At 44.7% G+C, this 25,525-nt stretch overlaps 1 protein-coding gene across 1 annotated transcript; it reads left to right on the top strand.

Moving 5' to 3' along the window:
* iqgap3 (IQ motif containing GTPase activating protein 3) lies at nucleotides 1-24,359 on the top strand. Its single transcript, XM_038994461.1, has 36 exons — nucleotides 1-221; nucleotides 541-628; nucleotides 6,516-6,672; nucleotides 7,053-7,130; nucleotides 7,245-7,389; nucleotides 7,512-7,625; nucleotides 7,933-8,111; nucleotides 8,216-8,297; nucleotides 8,387-8,550; nucleotides 12,427-12,514; nucleotides 12,694-12,857; nucleotides 13,141-13,301; nucleotides 13,403-13,518; nucleotides 13,663-13,826; nucleotides 13,921-14,011; nucleotides 14,156-14,323; nucleotides 14,685-14,824; nucleotides 14,951-15,121; nucleotides 15,234-15,317; nucleotides 15,407-15,478; nucleotides 15,574-15,643; nucleotides 15,787-15,995; nucleotides 16,133-16,285; nucleotides 16,421-16,584; nucleotides 16,674-16,898; nucleotides 17,201-17,341; nucleotides 17,556-17,640; nucleotides 20,217-20,449; nucleotides 20,569-20,701; nucleotides 20,828-21,078; nucleotides 21,172-21,259; nucleotides 21,373-21,585; nucleotides 21,756-21,922; nucleotides 22,024-22,152; nucleotides 22,267-22,375; nucleotides 22,564-24,359. Exons 1-36 carry the CDS (start codon nucleotides 185-187, stop codon nucleotides 22,675-22,677), a joined length of 4,947 nt encoding a protein of 1,648 aa, XP_038850389.1. The 5' UTR covers nucleotides 1-184; the 3' UTR covers nucleotides 22,678-24,359.
* Nucleotides 24,360-25,525: the final 1,166 nt, after the last annotated feature.

The raw sequence follows: 25,525 nt of genomic DNA on the forward strand, positions 1-25,525 counted from the left end.
TGTGTGCACTGCAGTTGAATCAGTAGGAAGGATTGTGCATTTTTTAGAATGTGGAAACAGCATCAACAATTTAATTAGAACACTATCTACATGCGAAAATCATATCGATAACTTGAGACCGGAAAATATAACTAGCGTTTTGAGAGAACGTGCCAGTAATCTCGTCGGAGGAAAAGTCAAGAAAATGGGAGATTCGGGCACACAAACGCGTGCAGGTGGATGTAAGTTAAGCGACCTTGCAACCTAATTAACATTAAGTTTGTTAGACAGTAAATAGTAAACTGGTTGTTTTGCCTGTTTTATGTGGGTGGCTAACTATAGATCGCTGGTAACATTAGCGAATGATCTAACCTTAACGTTAAAGGCTTACTGTAACGTTGTAACGTTAGCTAGCAAACTTGCAAGGTTCCTAATATAACGTTAGCTAACTTGTCAATGTTAACTTGGGTCAAGTTCATGTAAACTCAGGTATTTAGTTAAGTTAGCTAGCTAGGTGGTACTTTGTATAAAGTTATATGATTGTTTGACATTTTGTTACAGATGAGCGGTTGACAGCTGAGGAGATGGATGAACAACGCATCCAGAATGTTGCCTATCAATACCTGTGCCGTTTGGAAGAGGCTAAAAGGTAAGAACAGTTAACGTTCTTCTCAGTTGGTTTCGGACAATAACTGACGTGTAATTCAGACTATATCAGTATTACTTCACCCTATCATGGATAGCTAACTTGCTTTTGAAGACCGAGGTAAAGACAGTTTCAAGTTGGATATTCGACGGATATTCGCGCTTTCAAACCTCAATAGCTTTCAAACCACTTGAGCCACAGACTCCAAATAAGTGTCATGATGTTGGAAAAATTGCGCACAACTTTGCACAGGTTTTATTTTCACGATTTGGACATTACTTCGCTTTCCAAAGCTAATAAACATGTGGAAATGTGAGCAGCATTTTGTATTCCTAGTTGAATTAGTTAGGGAGCATAAACAAAGTACAAACATTTTGTTTTACATTCGAATTTCAATAGCCTTGGTCATGTGACCTACTTGACTCAAACAAGGTTCAGAATGTACATTGACTACCCTTCTGTATTGCACACCCTTTAGTTTGTCCATTTTCATCTCACATGATTTTACATTAATTATTCAACATTTTGAATTTCAATAGCTCCTTGGTCATGTGACCTAGTGACTCAAACAAGGTGAATAAATGTAGAGCGTTTGTAGACTTTAAGAAAAAAATATTAAGTAACAGTTTCATTAGTACGTGCTTAAAGAAAGTCATCACAGATGAGTGTCCACCAAATCTATGACAATAGAGAATGAATTGTAAGCACCAAAGTGCATTTGTCAAAATAATATCTGAAAATGTCAGTTGTTGAACATAATACTTCTATTTGCAATAGCAATTTATGATATTTGCAGTTGAGGAATATTCCATGTACCAACACTACATGTAGGACAGACATTCCCACATACAGTATTTTTAACCAGGTAAGCCAGTCACCTTTATTTAACCAGGTAAGCCAGTTGAGAACAAGTTCTCATTTACAACTGTGACCTGGCCAAGATAAAGCAAAGCAGTGTGACACAAACAACAACAGAGTTACACATGGAATAAACAAACATACAGTCAATAACACAATGGAGAAGTCTATACAGTGTGTGCAAATTAAGTAAGGTTAGGGAGGTAAGGCAATAAATAAGACATAGTGGCGAAATAATTACAATTTCGCAAATAAACACGAGTGACAGATGTGCAGAAGATGAATGTGCAAGGAGAGATACTTGGGTGCAAAGGAGCAAAAAATAAATAACAATATGGGGATGAGGTAGTTGGGTGGGCTATTTACAGATGGGCTGTGTACAGTTGCAATGATCGGTAAGCTGCTCTGACAGATGATTCTTAATGTTAGTGAGGGAGATAAGAGTCTCCAGCTTCAGTGATTTCTTTTGCAGTTTGTTCCAGTCATTGGCAGCAGAGAACTGGAAGGAAAGGCAGCCAAAAGAGGAATTGGCTTTGGGGGTGACCAGTGAAATATACCTGCTGGCGCGTGTGCCAAGGGTGGGTGCTGCTATGGTGACCAGTGAGCTGAGATAAGGCGGAGCTTTACCTAGCAAGGATTTATAGATGACATGGAGCCAGTGGGTTTGGCAATGAATATGAAGCAAGGGCCAGCCAACGAGACCAGCCATACATGAAGTATGTTGCAGTGGTGGGTAGTATATGGGGCTTGGGTGATGAAACGGATGGCACTGTGATAGCAAATTGGATGCGGTCTGAGTAGAGTCTTGGAGGCTATTTTGTAAATGACATCGCCGAAGTCAAGGATCGGTAGGATAGTTTTACGAGGGTATGTTTGGCAGCATGAGTGAAGGATGCTTTGTTGTGAAATAGGAAGCCGATTCTAGATTTAATTTTGGATTGGAGATGCTTCTTATGGCTGCAATCCCATTAACGGGATGATATGACAACAGCCAGTGAAAGTGCAAGGCGCCAAATTCAAACAGAAATCTCATCAGACCTTAATTCCTCAAACATACATGTATCTTATACCATTTTAAAGGTAATCTTGTTGTTAATCCCACCAAAGTGTCCGATTTTCAAATAGGCTTTTCAGTGAAAGCACCACAAACGATTATGTTAGGTCACCGCAAAATCACAGACAAACAGTCATTTTTCCAGCCAAAGATAGGAGTCTCAAAAAGCAGAAATAGAGATAAAATGATTCACTAACCTTTGATGATCTTCATCAGATGACACTCATAGGACTTCATGTTACAAAATACATATGTTTTGTTTGATAAAGTTAATATTTATATCCAAAAACCTCAGTTTACATTGGCGCCATGTTCAGAAATGCCTCCAAAATATCAGGAGAAATTGCAGAGAGCCACGTCAAGTAACATAAATACTCATCATAAACTTTGATTAAAGATACATGTTTTACATAGAATTAAAGATACACTTGTTCTTAATGCAACCGCTGTGTCAGATTTCAAAAAGCTTTACGGCAAAAGCACAATATTCAATAATCTGAGAAAAGCGTTCAGCCACAAAAGCAAGCCATACAGTTACCCACCAAATTGTGCAGTCAACAAAACTCATAAAAAGCATTATAAATCTTCACTTACCTTTGCTGATCTTCGTCGGAATGCACTCCCAGGACTCCCACTTCCACAAGAAATGTTAGTTTTGTTCGGTTATGTCCATCATTTATGTCCAAATAGCTATTTTTGTTAGCGTGTTTGGTAAACAAATCCAACGTCAGGAAGCGCGTTCAGTTAAAGCAGACGAAATGTCCAAAAGTTCCTTAACAGTCAGTAGAAACATGTCAAACGATGTATTGAATCAATCTTTAGAATGTTTTTAACATAAATCTTGAATAACGTTCCAACCGGAGAATTACATTGACTTCAGATGTGCGATGAACATAGCTCCCTCTCATGTGAACGCGCATGGCCAGGTCATGGTAGACCTGACTATTTCCTGTCTCCTTCGGCCCCACTTCACAGTAGAGGCATCAGACAAGGTTCTACAGACTGTTGACATCTAGTGGAAGCCGTAGGAAGTGCAAACTCATCCATATCCCGCTGTGTTGAAAATCTACCAACCTCAGAATTCCCACTTCCTTTTTGGATTTTTTTCTCAGGTTTTTGCCTGCAATATGAGTTCTGTTATACTCACAGACATCATTCAAACAGTTTTAGAAACTTCAGTGTTTTCTATCCAATACGAATAATAATATGCATATATTAGCAACTGGGACTGAGGAGCAGGCGGTTTACTATGGGCACCTCTGTGCACCTTTCATCCAAGCTACTCAATACTGCCCCTGCAGCCATAAGAAGTTATTAATGAGTCTGGAAGGAGAGTTTACAGTCTAACCAGACATCTAGTTATTTGTAGTTGTCCACGTATTCTAAGTCAGAACCGTCCAGAGTAGTGATGCTAGGTGGATGGGCAGGTGCGAGCAGCGATCGGTTGAAGAGCATGCATTTAGTTTTACTTGCATTTAAGAGCAGTTGGAGGCCACGGATGGAGAGTTGTATGGCATTGAAGTTCGTCTGGAGGTTAGTTAACACAGTGTCCAAAGAAGGGCCAGAAGTATACAGAATGGTGTCGTCTGCGTAGAGGTAGGTCAGAGAATCACCAGCCGCAAGAGCGACATCATTGATGTATACAGAGAAGAGAGTCGGCCCGAGAATTGAACCCTGTGGCACCCCCATAGAGACTGCCAGAGGTCCGGACAACAGGCCCTCCGATTTGACACACTGAACGCTATCTGAGAAGTAGTTGGTGAACCAGGCGAGGCAATCATTTGAGAAACTAAGGCTGTTGAGTCTGCTGATAAGAATGCAGTGATTGACAGGGTCGAAATCCTTGGACAGGTCGATGAATACGGCTGCACAGTATTGTCTTTTGTCGATGGCGATTTATGATATCGTTTAGGACCTTGAGCGTGGCGGTGCACCCATGACCAGCTCGGAAACCAGATTGCATAGCGGAGAAGGTACGGTGGGATTTGAAATGGTCGGTGATCTGTTTGTTAACTTGGCTTTCGAAGACCTTAAAGGCAGGGTAGGATAGATATAGGTCTAACATTTTGAGTCTAGTGTCTCCCCCTTTGAAGAGGGGGATGACCGCGGCAGCGTTCCAATATTTGGGGATCTCAGACGATACGAAAGAGTTTGAACAGGCTAGTAATAGGGGTTGCAACAATTGCGGTGGATAATTTTATGTAATACATGTATCACTAGCCACTTTAAACAATGCCACTTTTATATGTTTACATACCCTACATTACTCATCTCATATGTATATACTGTACTCTATACCATCTACTGCATCTTGCCTATGCCGTTCTGTACCATCACTCATTCATATATTTTTATGTACATATTCTTCATCCCTTTACACTTGTGTGTATAAGGTATTTGTTGTGAAACTGTTAGGTTAGATTACTCGTTGGTTATTACTGCATTGTCGGAACTAGAAGCACAAGCATTTCGCTACACTCGCATTAACATCTGCTAACCATGTGTATGTGACAAATACAATTTGATTTGAAGAAAGAGAGGGTCCAGATTTTGCCGCTCTTTCAGAACATCAGGTATCTGGATTTGGGTGGAGAAATGGGGGAGGCTTGGGCAAGTTGCTGTGGCGGGTGCAGAGCTGTTGACCGGGGTAGGGGTAGCCAGGTGGAAAGCAAGGCCAGCCATAGAAAAATGCTTGAAATTCTCGATAATTGTAGATTTATCGGTGGTGACAGTGTTTCCTAGCATCAGTGCAGTGGGCAGCTGGGAGGAAATGCTCTTATTCTGGACTTTACAGTGTCCCAGTACTTTTTGGAGTTTGTGCTACAGGATGCACATTTCTGTTTAAAATCTAGCCTTTGCTTTCCTAACTGCCTGTGTATATTGATTCCTAACTTCCCTGAAAGTTGCATATCGTGGGGGCTATTCGATGCTAATGCAGTATGCCACAGGATATTTTCCCAGTTAGAAATAGTAGGCTATGCTTCATAACTATTTTCATCAGAAAAACGAACCCTCAAATGCACTATTGCATTTTGTAAGTTGTCTGCAGGCGGCTTGTTGTGAATGCACTCAAATATCAAGTCATTATCAGGTTCTGTAAACTGCCTTCTAATACTCAACGTAGAAGGATTTGTCTTAATGTACAATATATGAAAGTGATGCTATGAAAATGATTCTTTTACGTTATCAAGCTCACTCTGTCTGACAAATCACTGCCTATTACTGTGATTAAAAAGAGCATATGAAACATTGTTTTTCATGAGGCCTTCCTTTAAGCACCCCTGTTTGAACACCTCTCCTGTCCTTGATCCATACCACATACAGGCATTTGCGGATCTTTTTGGTGTCCATGTAAAAGATAGTTATTGCGAGGTTGGAACATTTGTTAACTTCAACATTTTTTTTTTAACACCCATGTAAAATGAAGGCCTGCAAAGCTTACAGATTTAAGTCTAATAGCATGAGATGAAAGTAGACAAACATCAGTGTGCGAAGGCAGAGTCAGTGGACATTCTGAACCTGGTTTGAAGTCACTAGGTCACATGACCAAGGAGCTATTGAAATTCAAAAATGTAAGTAAATAATTTAAAATGGTGTGAGATGTAAATCTACATAAAAAATGTGTGCAATGTGTGTCTATGCCATCGGGTTAGCTAGAACCAGTTTTGAAAGTTTTAGGAGTAATGGTTAAATAGCTATTGAAATTAGAAAATGTTGATTTGTCACTATGTTGACGGTCCCTAACTGCTGTTGGTGGAGGTAAGGAAAACTACAGGTGAATATCCAACCTGAAACAGTCTTTACCCAGGTCTTTTGAAGTGAATTGACCAATTCTCTGTCTGCAGGAAATTGCAAAAGCAACTATCTCTGTCATTAAGTCTGATTGCTCTTACTTCATCATCACATGCAATACTTGGGAAAATATTGCGTTAATATTCGCTAGTAAGTTAACATTAGATGTATGTTCTCTCTTTACAGGTGGATGGAAGCTTGTCTCCACGAGGAGCTGCCTGCCCCGACTGAGCTGGAGGAAGGGCTGAGGAACGGGGTGCTGCTGGCCAAGCTAGGCCACTGTTTTGCCCCCAAGATAATCCCCCTCAAAAAAATCTATGACCTGGACCAGGAACGCTTCAAGGTCTGCTCTATTGTTCACAGCCCTATGGTTTTACTGAAATGCCTCTGTCTGTAAGAAAGACTGAGTTTCCTGCTGAGAAACTTTCTTTTGGATCTTTTGACAGTCTTGTCATGTATTTTTCTCTGAAAAATAACACTCTGCCTCTTGCTTACTTTCGCGGTCCTTTAGAACTACCTATTTTTCCTAGTACCTGCTCTTCTGCTCTAATGGTGTCTTTTCACAAGTGACTGTGATTGAAAACCAACTCCTTTAGAGCTGAGATTTGAATTTGTGCTGAGCAAGCATAATACTCTATTTCAAAGGCATTGAATAGTGTAGCTGAATATCGAAGAGGTGTTATAATGCAGATTTCTCCAACGAATCATATGTTTCTCCCTCAGGGTATGGGATTGCAGTTCCGCCACACGGACAACATCAACCATTGGCGCAGTGCGATGGCGGAGATCGGACTACCAACGGTATATTTTGAAGGGAGAAATAAACTATTTATTAGGCCTCTCCTCACATATAACAGTAGCTATCTTGTTTACTGTTACACCTGAACTGCACCTAACCTGTCCTTGTTGTTTCAGATGTTCCACCCAGAGACGACTGACATCTATGATAAGAAGAACATGCCCAGAACTGTGTACTGCATCCATGCTCTCAGCCTCTACCTTTTCCGACTAGGTTTGGCCCCTCAGATCCATGACCTCTGTGGCAAGGTCAAATTTACAGGTAGAGTCTTACTTAGTAGCCCCTTACTATTCAATCACAACTGGTAACTGGGTTAAGGGGAAAATATCATATTAATATTCCTCTCTCATTTCTGTGTTTTTGGGGTAATATTTATTCTCCAGAGGAGGAGATTAACAACATGAAACGGGAGCTGGACAAATATGGCATCCAGATGCCAGCCTTTAGCAAGATTGGGGGAATCTTAGCCAATGAGATAACAGTGGATGAGGCTGCTGGTAAGTAGAGGCGCAGATGTTTTGCTTTGATGTTTTCAGATGTAGAAAATACACCTTATTTCAAGTTAAAATATGAATTCACACTGGCCCAAAATGTGTTAGTTTTAGACAAGGGGTTGTCTGTTGGTACATTGGTACTCTCTACTTAAACTGATATGGATGGGATTCCAAAATTGAAACGCCTAGAGACGCATCAGATACTATTGAAGTTCCTTAGTCATCGACTGTCATCTAAGAGTCAATGTTTTCACTGTCCTTGAATAGTTTATCAAAATGTTGCCTCCATCTCCCTTCTCTCTCCCTCCAGTCCATGCTGCAGTTATAGCTATCAACGAGGCGGTGGAGAGTGGGCATGTGGAGGTCACTGCCCAGGCCCTGCGGAATCCCAGCGCCATGCTCACCAACCTGCAGGCGCACCTGATGCCAGTCTACCAGGAGATGCTGCGCCAAGCACGGGCACAGAAGGCGGCTCTTGCCTACACCAAGGTGACTGACTGAATTAATAGGATCGTTTAAAAATGCATTTATAGCCGTATCCCTGGTACAGAGTTTGTTGGTGTCAGGATGGTAATCGTGTACTGAATTTCTAGTGTAAAGGTTCAGAAGAGAAGGATATATATGAGGAATACCTGACCCAAAGTGAGATTCAAGAGAACATTGACAAAGTGAATGGTGAGTAGGACTTAACATCAAACAGATAAATAAGAAGATGAAGGGAAAAAAATCGGAACTAAACCAAATATTTTTGTCGCTGTTTGCAGTGCGTGCGGCCATAGAGCAGGTGGACGAGGCCCTGGATTGTGGGGACTCTCTGGCCCTCCTGGCAGCCCTCCAGGTCCCCTGTCTGGCCCTGAGGGGCCTCCAGAGAGACCACGGGCCCTGGTACCTGGAGCAACTGGCCACTGACCGTGAACAGAAGGCCCTGGTAAGAAACTGCACATTAACACAAGTGCACACACACTAACCCGATCTGCTAACTGCTAGCTTGTTTAGCCCCGGCCTACTAACTGTTAGCTTGTTAGCATCGGCCTGCTAACTGTCTGAATCGCCGTGTCCCCAGTCAGCCCAACCACTCACTGGACCCCTATGTTCACTTGGCAACGCATGCCTCTCTCTAATATCAATATGCCTCGTCCATTACTGTCCTGGTTAGTGATTACTGTCTTATTTCACTGTAGAGCCTCTAGCCCTGCTCAATATGCCTTAACCAACCATGTTCCACCTCCTACATATGCGATGACATCACCTGGTTTAAACGTCTCTAGAGACTATATCTCTCTCATCATTACTCAATGCCTAGGTTTACCTCCAATGTACTCACATCCTACCTTTCCTTTGTCTGTACACTATGCCTTGAGTCTATGCTATCGAGCCCAGAAACCTGCTCCTTTTACTCTCTGTTCCGAACGTGCTAGACGGCCAGTTCGTATAGCATTTAGCTGTACCCTTATCCTACTTCTCCTCTGTTCCTCTGGTGATGTAGAGGTTAATCCAGGTCCTGCAGTGCCTAGTTCCACTCCCACTCCCCAGGTGCTCTCATTTGTTGACTTCTGTAACCGTAAAAGCCTTGGTTTCATGCATGTTAACATTAGAAGCCTACTCCCTAAGTTTGTTTTACTCACTGCTTTAGCACACTCTGCCAACCCGGATGTCTTAGCCGTGTCTGAATCCTGGCTTAGGAAAACCACCAAAACCCTGAAATCTCCATCGCTAACTATAACATTTCCTACCAAGATATAACTGCCAAAGGGGGCGGTGTTGTAATCTACTGCAAAGATAGCATGCAGGGTTCTGTATTACTATCCAAGTCTGTACCCCAAAAATTCGAGCTTCTACTTCTAAAAATTCACCTTTCCAGAAACAAGTCTCTCACTGTTGCTGCTTGCTATAGACCTCCCACTGCCCCCAGCTGTGCCCTCGATACCATATGTGAATTGATTGCCCCCCATCTATCTTCTGAGCTCCTGCTACTAGGTGACCTAAACTGGGACATGCTTAACACCCCAGCCATCCTACAATCTAAGATTGATGCCCTCAATCTCACACAAATTATTAAGGAACCTACCAGGTACAACTCCAACTCCGTCAACACGGGCACCCTCATAGATGTCATCCTAACTAACTTGCCCTCCAAATACACCTCTGCTGTTTTCAATCAAGATCTCAGCGATCACTGCCTCATTGCCTGCATCCGTAATGGGTCTGCGACCAAACCACCACCCCTCATCACTGTCAAACGCTCCCTAAAACACTTCTGCGAGCAGGCCTTTCTAATCAACCTGGCCGGGGTATCCTGGAATGACATTGACCTCATCCCGTCAGTAGATGATGCCTGGCTATTCTTTAAAAGTGCCATCCTCACCATCTTAAATAAGCATGCCCCTTTCAAAAGATTTAGAACTAGGAATAGATATAGTCCTTGGTTCACTCCAGACCTGTCTGCCCTTGACCAGCACAAAAACATCCTGTGGCGTTCTGCATTAGCATCGAATAGCCCCCGTGATATGCAACTTTTCAGGGAAGTTGGGAACAAATGTACACAGGCAGTTAGGAAAGCTAAGGCTAGCTTTTTCAAACCAAAATTTGCATCCTGTAGTACTAACTCAAAATTCTGGGACACTGTAAAGTCCATGGAGAATAAGAGCACCTCCTCCCAGCTGCGCACTGCTCTGAGGCTAGGAAACACTGTCACCACCGATAAATCCACTATAATTGAGAATTTCAATGAGCATTTCTCTACGGCTGGCCATGCTTTCCACCTGGCTACCCCTACCCCGGTCAACTGCCCGGCAACCTCCACAGCAACCCGCCAAAGCCCCCACCATTTCTCCTTCACCCAAATCCAGATAGCTGATGTTCTGAAAGAGCTGCAAAATCTGGACCCCTACAAATCAGCCGGGCTAGACAATCTGGAACCTCTTTCTAAAATTATCTGACGAAATTGTTGCAACCCCTATTACTAGCCTGTTCAACCTCTCTTTCGTATCGTCTGAGATTCCCAAAGAATGGAAAGCTGCCGCGGTCATCCCCCTCTTCAAAGAGGGTGACACTCTAGACCCAAACTGCTACAGACCTATATCTATCCTACCCTGTCTTTCTAAGGTCTTCGAAAGCCAAGTTAACAAACAGATTACCGACCATTTCGAATCCCACCGTACCTTCTCCGCTATGCAATCTGGTTTCAGAGCTGGTCATGGGTGCACCTCAGCCACGCTCAAGGTCCTAAACGACATCATAACCGCCATCGATAAGAGACATTACTGCGCAGCCATATTCATCGACCTGGCCAAGGCTTTCGACCCTGTCAATCACTGCATTCTTATCAGCAGACTCAACAGCCTTGGTTTCTCAAATGATTGCCTCGCCTGGTTCACCAACTACTTCTCTGATAGAGTTCAGTGTGTCAAATCGGAGGGCCTGTTGTCCGGACCTCTGGCAGTCTCTATGGGGGTGCCACAGGGTTCAATTCTCGGGCCGACTCTTCTCTGTATACATCAATGATGTTGCTCTTGCTGCTGGTGATTCTCTGATCCACCTCTACGCAGATGACACCATTCTGTATACTTCTGGCCCTTCTTTGGACACTGTGTTAACTAACCTCCAGATGAGCTTCAATGCCATACAACTCTCCTTCCGTGGCCTCAACTGCTCTTAAATGCAAGTAAAACTAAATGCATGCTATTCAACCGATCACTGCCCGCACCTGCTCGCCCGTCCAGCATCACTACTCTGGACGGCTCTGACTTAGAATACGTGGACAACTACAAATACCTAGGTGTCTGGTTAGACTGTAAACTCTCCTTCCAGACTCATATTAAGCATCTCCAATCCAAAATTAAATCTAGAATCGGCTTCCTATATCGCAACAAAGCATCCTTCACTCATGCTGCCACACATACCCTCGTAAAACTGACCGTCCTACCGATCCTCGACTTCGGTGAGGTCATCTATACAATAGCCTCCAACACTCTACTCAACAAATTGGATGCAGTCTATCACAGTGCCATCCGTTTTGTCACCAAAGCCCCATACACCACCCACCATTGCGACCTGTACGCTCTCGTTGGTTGGCCCTCGCTTCATACTCGTCGCCAAACCCACTGGCTACAGGTTATCTACAAGTCTCTACTAGGTAAAGCCCCTCCTTATCTCAGATCACTGGTCACCATAGCAGCACCCACTCGTAGCACGCGCTCCAGCAGGTATATCTCACTGGTCACCCCCAAAGCCAATTCCTCCTTTGGTTGTCTTTCCTTCCAGTTCTCTGCTGCCAATGAGTGGAATAAACTGCAAAAATATCTGAAGCTTGAAACACTTATCTCCCTCACTAGCTGTAAGCACCAGCTGTCAGAGCAGCTCACAGATTACTGCACCTGTACATAGCTCATCTATAATTTATCCCAAACAGCTACCTCTTCCCCTACATTTATTTATTTAGCTCCTTTGCACCCCATTATTTCTATTTCTACTTTGCACATTCTTCCATTGCAAATCTACCATTCCAGTGTTTTACTTGCTATATTGTATTTACCTCGCCACCATGGCCTTTTTTTTGCCTTTACCTCATCTCACCTCATTTGCTCACATTGTATATATACTTATTTTTCTACTGTATTATTGACTGTATGTTTTGTTTATTCCATGTGTAACTCTGTGTTGTATGTGTCGAATTGCTATGCTTTATCTTGGCCAGGTCGCAGTTGCAAATGAGAATTTGTTCTCAACTAGCCTACCTGGTTAAATAATAAAAAATAAATACACACACACTGACCCCTGACCTTTGCTCACTGACATGTGGCAGGACCTGGGCTGTGTGGACCCTCTGGAGCGAGATGAGCTGCAGGAGGGGCTGTGTGTGGCTAACGAGGAGGCCCAGCGCAACCAGACAAGTCAGTACACAACTAAATACTGTATCGTAGTCAGTTCTTATAACAAGGGGCATGCACTATATCAATTCCAGTGACTCTTGAGTTGCTGCATGTGTGCATAAGTATATTAATGACCTGTCCTTTGCAGTCACAATGTTCCGTTGTAGATCCATTCAAACAAAGTGTGGGTGTTTATTCAGTGCAGAAAGCTGTAAGGTCCATCAATGAGGCCCTGCGTCTTGGGGAGCCCAGGCAGACTGTTCGTGCTCTCATGGACCCTGATGCCCACCTCCCAGACGTCTACCCCTTTGCCTCAGCGCTCTACCAGAGTGAACTGTCCCCACTGCAGCGACAAAGTCCTCAGGTAGGTTAGGCTACAGTTCACCACCTGGCCCATCAAGCTACCATGGCCACCTAATCTCCCCCATCTCATCTCACTCAACTCCTTTTGTCTGCAACTCTGTCTTGGCTGTAAACAAGACTGTTCCATTAACATTTTGTATTAAAAAAAAATGAAATATACTGTATTGTTTATATAGAAATATACTGTATTGTTTATATAGGGGGAAATGACCAGGTTACTGAACTTGAATAACTTTTGTTGTATGTAAACTAACTGTAGTGAATGTGGTCCTCTGTGCCTGCAGGGGGACCTGCAGCAGGAGGAGCTGTACGTAGCAGTGGAGATGCTCTCGGCGGTGGCTCTCATCAACCAGGCGGTGGAGGCCAAAGATGTGGGAGCCTTCTGTGCCACGCTGATCAGCCCTGCAGCCGGTCTGGCCGATATTGACGACAGCCTAATCCAGAGGTGGGTTTCCAGTACCACTCTCCTGACAATTCTCCGTTGTCTACATGTAGCCTGGTTGCAGATCTGTATACTTTAACAAACTCCTTTGTCATTTGCCTCAGGTACTTTGAGGAGCTGGGTGATCAGAGGAGGAAGGCTGGGAGAGCTCTGCTGACGTGGAACGATCTCCAGAGAGGACTAAACTCTGTAAATGCAGCAGCACAGGAAGAGCATGACCGTACGTTTGGAGAACTGGACACCAACTCCCAGAAACACTCTGGGTTTAGGTCCATTGACAGAAATATTTTGTTGGATGCTATTTGATTCTAAAACCATGGGAACACCTTGTATTTGACTGGATCTTCTTCCTGTTTGTCCCCAGAGATCCTCACCATCGGGCTGATTAACCAGGCCCTGTGCCGAGGCGACCCTCAGAAGACTCTGGCTGCACTGCTGTTGCCTTCTAGTGGCCTTGAGGAGGTGACCACACTCAATGCCCGCCGCTACCATGACGTACTGACCAGAGCCCGGAAGCAGAAGGCTGAGGTATGTCAACCAGGAAGACATAATAGTTTAAAACAGGGAATCTAAACAAGGTTTTGTGATTCATTATTCAATGCTGTGCCCTGACCTATCACAGGTGAACCGTGACCCAGGAGCAGAGTTGTGGTTGGCTGACATTCAGGAAGGAGTGAGAAGAGCCAATCAGGACACTCAAAGAGCCCTGAAGAGTGAGTTGGCATAATCCCTTCCACATCGTGTTTGTAAAGCAATGGTGAAATTCTATGCTGATGGGTTTTGTCACAACAGCTGTAATTCATATTGTCACAAAATGTATACCGTTATCTTAACTGTGTGTGTGTTTCCCTGGCCAGTGTCCCTGGGCTTGGCGGCCGTGAACCAGGCAGTGAAGGAGGGCAAGGCGTCCCAGACTCTGCGAGTCCTGCGTCTGCCAGAGGTGGCGCTCCGGAGCGTGGTGGCAGAATGTGCTGGAGTGTACCAGGCTGAACTCACCGCCCTACTCGGAGCCAAATCTGTGGGAGGTCCGTACCCACTACCGTGATTCACTTGCGTTCATGCTGATGGTGATCTATGCACTTAAGTAGCATATTAGCTGCTCACAATTGGTCAGGATTAACCGTCGACTCAGCGACACACAAAGTAAATGTCAATTTCAACAACAACTAAGAGAGTTGAAGAATGAGGCTAAAAATCTCCACTGTTTGGTCCCGTAGCCGCCACATTGTAGCAGATTGAAGTGTTCATGCGTTCATGCGCAGATACTATGTTGCATCGCGCTCATCTCAGTATCTGCGGTGCTGTTCCTGGCAGCGTCATAACACTGAGTCTACCTTTAAGCTTCTAGGTAGTGTCAAGCCCTAATCTCTATGTACTGGGACTCAGGAGACAACCGGAGCCCATGGCTGAAGACCAAGACTGAGGACAGCCCCTACTACTTCCACCTGCACAAGCTGGAGGGCACCTGGGAGAGACCGCAGGGCTTTGTCCAGTGCACAGTGTTCCTGGGCCACGAAGAAATACAGGTCAAATACAAAATTACCTGTAAATTCAGTACAAACAAGTATGGCTGTAGAGCTAGAGTTTGTATTGATTAGATAAGCCAACAGTTATTATGGCTGACTGTCTCTGTGGTCTGTCTCCCTCTACAGGCGGTGCTGAGCAGTGTAACTGCGGCCCACGGCCGGGAGGTGCATTGGAAGGCCAGTGAGGGCATGGTGGTGCAGCTGCAGGCCAGGGTCCAGGGATTCCTCCTCAGACAGAGGCTGGGTGCCCGTCTGCACTTCCTCAACACCCAGCTACCAGCCATCATCACCATCCAGGTCAGCTATCTAAGAACCATAGAACGCATAGAACTACAGTGCAGACTAACGTTACATACCCAAATACATTTTTCAAAACTGAAAGGTGCTCAGTGTGTGTGTTTGTTTCCAGTCCCACTGGAGGAGGTTCGTACAGCAGAGAGCCTACAGAAAGAGGCTACAGTATCTCTACCAGAACTGGAGGGCTGTGGTCAGGGTAAGGTTGACCAAATATTATCTTTGTAAATTAGAAGACGAACCCTGTGTTGAAGTTGACATCGGTTGTTCTTACTGTGTGTGTGTTAGGTTCAGGCCAGTGTGAAGATGTGGATTGCTCGGAGGAAATACCTTTCTCGTCGGCGCTTCTTCAGACGTCAAGTGAGTGCAACCAACCATCACCCCTGTACACAAACCCTCAGCTCTAAAAATGGCTACATACCTTGAAATGTAGCCTGACCTTTGTCCTTCTACAGGTGGGCGCCATTATAAAGATCCAGGCATTCTTCCGAGCCTACAAGGCCCGTGGGGAATACAGAATGCTAGGTAGGTGGCCACAGCTCCACTCACAAGTCTGCCTGGTTTCCCACACTTTTTTAAATTTATTTTTTACAATGATCATAACTAAAGTCCAGTCTCAATTGCATTGACATCCCCCGTATTAACTCCTTGATCTTGCTCTCTTCCAGTCCACTCCACTACCCCTCCTCTGTCAGTAGTGAGGAAGTTTGCCCACCTGCTGGAGATGGGTGACAACGACATCCGCCAGGAGGGGGAGCTGCTGCGTATGAGGGAGGAGGTGGTGAGGACCATTCGCTCCAACCGCCAGCTAGAGACTGACCTGGACCTAATGGACCTCAAGATAGGACTGCTGGTCCGCAACCGTGTCACGCTGCAGGTCGGAGCCTATTTCATTCCGTTATTACTACACCTGTTTCAGACGTTCTATTCATTTTTGATTTGGAAGGTGCCTAGAAGTGTCCGTAGTCCATCACACTTCTCATCCATTTATTTGATTAACTAACGTGACTACAGGAGGTGGTTTCCCACTGCAAGAAGCTGACCAAGAAGAACAAGGAGCAGCTGTCGGACATGATGGCTCTGGAAAAGAGCAAGGGCCTCAAGGCCCTGAGCAAAGACAAGAGGGAGAAACTGGAGGCTTACCAGCACCTCTTCTATCTGCTACAGGTGAGCTGATGGAAACATTTTTTTAAATAGGTATTATCGATACAGGGTCGACTATTTTATCTGCCCCCTCGTATGTGGCCTGTGCTGAGTTTTCTTAAATGGCTCGCTTAATTTAAGTGTGTTTGTGTTCTCCAGACTCAGCCTCTGTACCTGGCCCAGCTGATCTTCCTGATGCCGCAGAATAAAACAACTCTCTTCATGGAGACGGTCATCTTCACCCTGTTCAACTACGGCTCCGACTGCAGGGAGGCCTACCTGCTGCTGCAGCTCTTCACCACCGCGCTGCGCCACGAGATCAAGTCAGTGTACACGCACTATTCACACACACACAGGCTGTCAGGGGATCAAGTTGCACTGAACTCAACTTCTCTCTTTCTCTCTCTCTCAGGTGGAAGGTGGACCAGCCCCAGGAGGTGGTGACTGGGAACCCCACAGTCATTAAGATGTTGGTGAGTTTCTACCGCCATGCCCGCGGTCAGACCGCGTTGAAGGAGATCCTGGGGCCGGCCATTAGAGAGGTGCTGCAGGACCGCACCCTCAGCATCCGCACGGACCCCTGCGAGATCTACAAGAGCTGGGTCAACCAGACCGAGACACAGACCGGCCACAAGAGGTCAGCACTGAACCAGGAGCAAATGTAGTATCACAGCAGCACACACTCGTTCTCCTATAGAGAGCCATCTACTAGAGGTGCCTAGACAATTTTAGCTTGGCTACTAGAGGTCAGCATACAGCAAGAAATACTTATACTATGCAGACTGATTTACTTACTTTAGTTGAATGTACTGATTTGATTTTCTCATGACTAGTATTTTAAAGATATGTACGCTTACATTCTCTGATTGGCTTCAAGAGGTCCATTGAGAAACGTACATCTATACAGACACAACAACATACTCTGTCTCCTCTCCCCAGCTCCCTGCCTTATGAAGTGAGTGCAGAGCAGGCCCTGGCCCACCCAGAAGTGCAGCGTCGGCTGGACATCTCTATCGTCAACCTCAAGAACCTCACAGACCGCCTGCTCAACGCTATCACCAGCAACCTGCATAAATTACCGTAAGAGGCCCTTCATATGCACTCTGCAGAGCTTCCTTTTCATTCTCAGTGCAATTCATTTGAATCACCAGCAACTTAACCAAACAGCTGTTGGGCGCTCACGTCTTCCTCTCACCAGATTTGGCTACTTATTGATTTAGTTTGATTTGTTTCTCTGATACTATATGTTCTGTGATGGGAGTTCAGCACTCAGGCGTTCTCCTTCCTCCCACAGATATGGGATGCGCTACACAGCCAAGGTCCTGAGAGATTCTCTACATGAGAAGTTTCCTCAGGCCAGCAAGGACGAGCTTTACAAGGTACACTACTGATCAGACTCGATGATTAAATCACTTAGATATCACTTAGATCAGCTAGACAGGATCTGAACCTTCCATGTGTGGTGATGTGTTGTGGTTAGATTCTGGGGAACCAGAGGGGTATTCGACAGATGGTTTAACAAATTCAGGATTTCCCGAACGTATCCGGCTTGTCTTAACCAGATGAGGGAGTTCAGGATTTCTTAGTTCCATAACCGTTGCTTCTCGTCTAAATTATTAGGCTAAGCAAAGCTCAGATTGGTTGATCTGACAACTGGCTCGTGCACGCAACATTCAAAAAGGTCCTCATGTCGATAGATATGGAGTCAAAAGACTGAGCCCAATAATTAACAAGTCTGAAACAATTGTAACACAACAAATATTTTCACATACACTACATGACCAAATGTATGTGGACACCTGCTCGTCGAACATCTCATTCCAAAATCATGGGCATTAATATGGAGTTGGTCCCCCTTTTGCTGCTATAACAGCCTCTACTCGTCTGGGAAGGCTTTCCACTAGATGTTGGAACATTGTTGCTGGGACTTGCTTCCATTCAGCCACAAGCATTAGTGAGGTTGGGCACTGATGTTGGGCGATCCAATTCATCCCAGAGGTGTTTGATGGGGTTGAGGTCAGGGCTCTGTGCAGGCCAGTCAAGTTCTTCCACACCGACTTCGACAAATCATTTCTGTATGAACCTTGCTTGGGGCACGAGGGCATACGTTGTCATGCTGAAACAGAAAGGACCTTCACCGAACTGTTGCCACAAAGTTGGAAGCACAGAATTGTCTAGAATGTCATTGTATGATGTAGCCTTAAGATTTCCCTATACTGGAATTAAGGGGCCTAGCCTGAACCGTGAATAACAGCCCCAGACCATTATTCCTCCTCCACCAAACTTTACAGTTGGCATTATGCATTCGGGCAGGATGCATTTTCAGCTCTCGGAGGTCCTGTTCTGTGAGCTTGTGTGGCGTATCACTTCCCGACTTAGCCGTTGTTGCTCCTAGATGCTTCAACTTCAAAATAACAGCACTTGCAGTTGACTGGAGAAATTTGACAAAAGTGACTTGCTGGAAAGGTGGCATCTTATGCCGGTACCACGTTGAAAGTCACTGAGCTCTTCAGTAAGGCTATTCTACTGCCAATGTTTGTCTATGGAGATTGCATGGCTGTGTGCTCGATTTTATTCATTGGTACTTTAGTGTATATGTGGTGAATTTACCAAAAAAAGTAATACATCCACTACTGCAAAAGCCAGAGGGGGAGCCTGGCAGACAGAGTAAATGCGCAAGTGAAGTGGCATGATTCCAATATTTAATAGGCCTAGCTTACACACATGGGTGACTAGTAATGTTTTTACTTTATAAGCATTTTTATTGCAACGCTGGTGATATATTAAGTGTCAAGGCTATGGCCTAATAGGCTACTACAACTTACGTCACAAATGCAATGCTAGAGACATTCCATGGCCTATATAGGATGAATAATAATTTATTGAATTCATAGTGCTTTTCATGACCACATGGGCAACAATGTGTTCTATGTTTAGTTGTAACCCCATGGTAGTCACAGATCATCTGACCAAAGAAGTAAGGAAAATCATTGAATTGAATGACTGTTTCTGAAAATGATTTGGTTTGCTAGAAGTGTTGGCTACAATATTCAATAGCTACCTGTTTATGCAGCGAAAATATTTTCTATTCACTTAGTCTCCTTCATTTGGTCTAGAGGGTCTTTGAATTGGGAATATGTCCATCTATAGCACCAATGACTTTGGAAAATCTGAAGGATGAATTAGGCTATTTTTATCATGTTGCCTAGGTTTATTAATGTGAGATTAGCAAAGCATCGCTGTCAGTCAACTGACCTCAGTTTACTCTACCTGCAGTTCTGTAGAAGTCCTCCATGATTATATGGAAAACTTGATAGCCAAGGAATGCAACAAAGACATCTTCAATGCGAGGCACTTAGGGCTCTACACACAGTTACCTTGCCAAATAGTTCAGCATCGCCCATATTAAGGACATTTCCAGTGGCAAAGCAATAAACCGTTTGTATAGCAGTCAAAGCGAAACCCCGCTGGCTTAGATTTGCTATATATGTGTTGAGTAAATTGACCGGATATGAGTGATTGTATTTGAATGTTATTGTTTATCTGCACAGTCTTCTGAATGATCTAAAGGATGTATTCGAGGTCCAATAAGTCGTTCTCCTTTGTAAAGCACTGCCAACAACGCAGGCGCCGATGTCAAGTGGATTTTCTAAGAAGGGACAAGTCATAGTGATGAACAATCTTATTAGTGGAGAAGTCCTGTATTTATTCACCAAGACAGGCTAAGATCAAGTTAACCTAGTAGGTATCAGTTTTACTTAAGAGAATTTGGTGCTACTATGGTTTCTGATCAGGCTTCTTGGACCAGCCCCAGGAGGTGGGGCATCTTTCAAGCTCTTTTTCTGGAGCTGGAAAGTTCTGGTGTGACAGATCTCGCTAAGTTACTAGTCCGGCTTTCTGGAATACTGGCGTTATGGTCAGATTGTGGGGAACATGATGGTTTTGTTGTGGTCAGATTGTGGGGAACCTGGTGTACTACCGCTACATGAACCCAGCCGTGGTGGCGCCGGATGGTTTTGACGTGGTTGAGTTCTCGGCCGGCTCCTCCCTGCTCCCTGAGCAGCGCCGCATCCTGGGTTCCATCGCACGCATCCTGCAGCATGCCGCCGCACACAAACACTTCCACGGTGACAGTCCTCACCTGCGTGCCCTCAACGACTACATTACCCTGACGCACTCCAAGTTCCGGTGAGTCGTCCTGTCATTTTAGCGCAGCCTCCACCACCTTTTCAGAGGAGAGCTTTATTACTATAATTAGGCTATACATGCTAAGTGGTTCTTAAGCGTTGTTCATATATCTTCCGCAGTAAGTTCCTGCATGCTGCGTGTGACGTGCCGGAACCAGAGGAGCGTTTTAACATTGATGAGTACTCTGAGATGGTCATCCTCAACAAGCCTGTCATCTATATTTCCATCAGTGAGCTCCTCAACACCCACAAGGTCTGGATGCCACATAAGATAGACTCATCCAAACTTTTATTTTAATGGGTTCTGGGGGACGTTGGTTGGGTACAAACCTTTTCATTTTAGTAGATCCTGTGCACTAAAGTACGTGTGTGTGTGTAGCTTCTGCTGGAGCACCAGGACTCCCTGTGTCCCGACCAGTCTGACCCGTTGCTGAATCTGCTGAGAGACCTGGGAAAGGTGCCCACTATCCACGCTCTGGTTGGTGAGGGGGCTGTGAGCGCCGCGGAGCCCCAGACAGAACAGACCCTGGCCCAGTACAGTAAGATGGAGGTGTCCCTCACTCTCACCAGCAAGTTTGATGTGTTCAGGGGCTCTGACGATCACCCTGACGCCAGGGGGATTCTCCTCAGGTAGGGGCTTAAACCATTTAACATTTCAGTGTGGTACGACTATCACACTATGAAAATGGCATGTCTAATGTGAAGTGTGCTTGTGTTTTGCAGTACCAAACAGTTGATCATCGACGTGATCCGAGCCCAGCCTGGAGACACACTGAGTGAGGTCCTCAGAGCCTCCTCCTCTCAGGATCAGGTATATTCCACAGCTCTTCACTGGGCTCCCACACACCCTCTTCTTCACACTCTCATCCCGCCGCAGGGAGTTGGTAGTAGTTAACCCCCTAACCGCTGGTGTATTCCTCTCAGGAGGTGCAGCATGGGTGGATGATGCATCGCCGCGCCCAGAGGGACGCCCACACCCCCGAGAAGATGAAGAGGAACCAGTCGATCGTTGCCGACGGCAACCTGTCTCTGGAGGAGAAGAAGCGAAAGATCCAGCGTAGCCTGAGGAGGCTGGAGAGCCTGGGGGTCCTGACCCCACCTGACTCTGAGACACATATACTACAGCTCATAGCCAAGGTGGATAGAGACACTACACATCACACACAATTACATTTTAGTTGTAAAGTTATCATACCAAATCAACTACACCTAAACCAAGATGGTATAGCTCGTCACAATTGGTCGCCATTTGGATTTGCCCCCCCCCCCCCAAATGTAACCCTCTCTTTCCAAACCATCCTTCCCAGGACATCCGCCACCAGCGTCTGTACCGGCAGCGTCGTCAGGCTGAGCTGGTCAAGCTGAGACAGACCATGGGCAGCCTTCACTGCAAGAGCTCTTTCCACAGCGAACAGGTGGATTTCTACAGCCAGTACATCACCACTTGCCTGGATAACCTCACCGACAAACACAGGTACACATAAAGACACGTGGGAGTGTGACCACACTGTTTGAAGTTCAGAAGTAAAACGACTGCAGACTGCTACTGTGCTGAGCTCTCTCTCTCCCCCTCAGTAAGGTGAGTGGCAAGAAGGCAGCAGAGAGCAAAGGGAAGAAGAGCAAGCAGCCCACTCTGACCTACACTGCTGCCCGTTTACATGAGAAAGGAGTCCTGTTGGAGATTGAGGACCTGCCAGTCACACAGTGAGTATACACACACCCAAGCAGGAACATGCCCACACACCACCCTACCAAATCACCATGTATGGTTACCTAGGGCCTCAAGAAATTTAATGTATTTGATTTATTATCCCTCAGGTTTAAGAATGTGATCTTTGACATTGTGCCCGGTGAGGAGGGCGGCACGTTCCAGGTAAAGGCTCGCTTTATGGGGGTGGACATGGAGAAGTTCCCCCTCAAATACCAGGTGAGTCTGGGTAGTAGTACAATGAAACTACAACTGACATTTCAATACAAACCTATGGTCTGTGATTGATGCATATCCCAGTCTCACTGAAATCAGTGCTCTATATTATATGTGCTGCAATGGTAAATTATTTAGTGTTGCTATTTTGAAAGATCTTGGATTTCAGAACTGTATTTGTGTGTGTATAGGACCTGCTGCAGCTCCAGTACGAGGGAGTGGCGGTGATGAAGATGTTTGACAAGGCCAAAGTCAACGTCAACCTGCTCATCTTCCTTCTCAATAAGAAGTTCTTCAAGAAGTGAGGGGTTAGAGGAAACTTCCAGATCTCCCACCCCAAAATGCAAAAAAAAAAAAGTGTGTGTACTTTGGATACTTTTTGTAAATGTACCAATGGACAGATTTAGTTCATATCTAACAACATTTATCAAATCAGTTAATTTAGAGTGATGTTATTCAAACAGGAAATTCAAAAACGTGGTCACTAAGGATGAGGGTTGCTCATTTAATAATAATGAACTTGTGTGAATTGGAAATGTGTTTTCGCATATCCCAACTCCTGGGACACCCTCAGCGAGTTTGGGTCAGAGCCAGCTAGGTGCAGACATAACGGCCTACCTGGAGCAATTGGGGTTAAGGTTCTTGCCCAAGAGCATTATACAGATTTTTCACCTTGTCGGCTTCGAGATTTGATCCGGCGAACTTTCGGTTATACTGGCCCAACGCCATTGTCTTACGTCAGATCGTGTCACTCTTACGTGATGCTTGTCCCTTAACCTCAATTCAACTCAAATCTGACGTGAGACAATGGGGCCAAACACTAACCTTGAGGTTACCTGCTGCCCAACTATTTGCCTTGAGTGATGTTGTTCCTCATTTTGCTTGTTGTGATGACAGGGCTATAGTATGCCTCAATTTGTATTAATCTCACCCTCCCAGATTTACATTTTGTTTTCTTTTATCTTCTTGAAAATATTAGAGCAGCTTTACTTTAAGGGATTTTAATCAAAAAGACTGCAACCGTATTTACATCTCTAGTGGCGCTATCTGTGTACAAACGGCTTCATCTGTTATCATTTATTTAATCCTCTGATGTTATATGACTGTATCCTAATCATTTTTCAGCTGGCTGATTTCGCCACCTTTCTCCCTTTCAAAAACTCACTGAGCAACTTCTCATACATTATGGATGGATTTGTTTAAAAAGAAACACTACAGTTTGCCACATAGCAGCCGACACAATCCTCTAGTATTTTGTGCACTACTTAAAATGGGCAAAGGACCGCCGCTAAGCTGCATTTGCCTCCCGCTTCACACGCATATGCTCTCAGGGGATTTTATGTTGTGCAGCTTAATGTTTCAAATGCCACATTCATTAGCCTAGCAACAGGAAATGGTACTGTAATATGTGCCTTGGGACTTTCTGTGATTATGGCTTATTGTCTCCCTGACGTGTAGGTTACTGACAGGTCTGGCCACATTGTAAGGTATTTGACCCTAAAGACATGATATTGCAATGAGGGTGACTCCATTTAGCTAGGCTTCTGTCAGCTGGAGATGTGGTTGAGCCTTGTTGTCCAACCTTTGACCTCTAACCTAAGAGGCTTGACCTTTTGTTAGTCTGGGCTTAACTTTGTTCAAACTTATGTACATATTTTCTGTCATTTAATTATTTCTCTTCTCTTTGTATTTTCATCTCCTAATGTCAGTCTTGATTAGTTTTATTCTTTTGCTTTTTCTTTTCAACACTAACATGTTCAGGCCAGTCACAATTGGTTGGTAAATATGAATGTGGACCAACATGAAAATAAAACTCATTATTTCTTTACATATCAGTGCTGTAGCTATAAGGGAAATTTAGTCTATTGTCTAGTTAGATAAATTAACCAACTGCCTGATTTTAAATTGTTCTAATGAATCTTACTATGCAATGGAAACTTAACACTCCTGTTTTTTACTTTTATATTCAAATAAAAATTTAATTTCTGTCAAAGTTTTTGTTTTACATACTTGATTCATCTATTTTCTTCACCTGTTATTCTTAATGATAGTTTATTTCTAATGACAGCTTTATTATTTTCATAATGGCCATAAGACTTTATTTTTTATGCATGATTGCTCTGTGAACTCCACAAACTGGTAAATAACAATACCCACCATAGATATTCACCATGTATACTACATGACCGAAAGTATGTGGACAGCTGCTTGTCAAACATCCCATTCCAAAATCATGGTATTAATATGGAGTTGGTCCCCTTTCTGCTATAATAGCCTCCACTCTTGGCGATTAGGCCTGGCTCGCAGTTGGCATTTCAATTCATTCATATGGTGTTGAGGTCAGGACTTTGTGCAGGCCAGTCAAGTTCTTCCACATCGATCTCGACAAACCATTACTGTATGGACCTCGCTTAGTGCATGGGATTATTGTCATGCTGAAACAGGAACGGGCCTTCCCCAAACTGTTGCCGCAAAATTGGTAGCACAGAGTCGTTTGGAATATTATTGTACGCTATAAAGTTAAGATTTCCCTTCACTGGAACTAACGGGCCTAGCCGGAACCATGAAAAACAGCCCCAGACCATTATTCCTCCTCCACCAAACTTTACAGTTGGCGCTATGCATTCGGGGAGGTAGCGTTCTGTCATCTGCCAAACCCAGATTCCTCCGTCGGACTGCCAGATGGTAGAGCTTGATTCATCTCTCCAGAGAACACTTTTCCACTACTCCAGAGTCCAGTGGCGGCAAGTTTTACGCCACTCCTGCCGACACTTGCCGTTGTGCATGATGATCTTAGGCTTGTGTGCGACTGCTCGGCCATGGGAACCAATTTGATGAAGCTCCCGACGAACGGTTCTTGTGCTTAAGTAGTGTCCAGAAGCGGTTGGGAACTTGACAGTGAGTGTTGCGACCGAGGACATGATATTTACGCACTTCAGCACTTGGCGGTCCCATTCTTTGAGCTTGTGAGGCCCACCACTTCATGGCTGAGTGGTTGTTGCTCCTAGACGTTTCCACTTCACAATAACTGTACTTTGACTGGGGCAGCTCTAACAGGGCATAAATTTGACGAACTGACTTTTTGGAAAGGTGGCATCCTATGACCGTGCCACGTTGAAAGTCATTGAGCTCTTCTGTAAGGCCATTCTACTC

Source organism: Salvelinus namaycush, chromosome 5 (assembly GCF_016432855.1).
Source record: "Salvelinus namaycush isolate Seneca chromosome 5, SaNama_1.0, whole genome shotgun sequence".
NCBI lineage: Eukaryota > Metazoa > Chordata > Actinopteri > Salmoniformes > Salmonidae > Salvelinus > Salvelinus namaycush.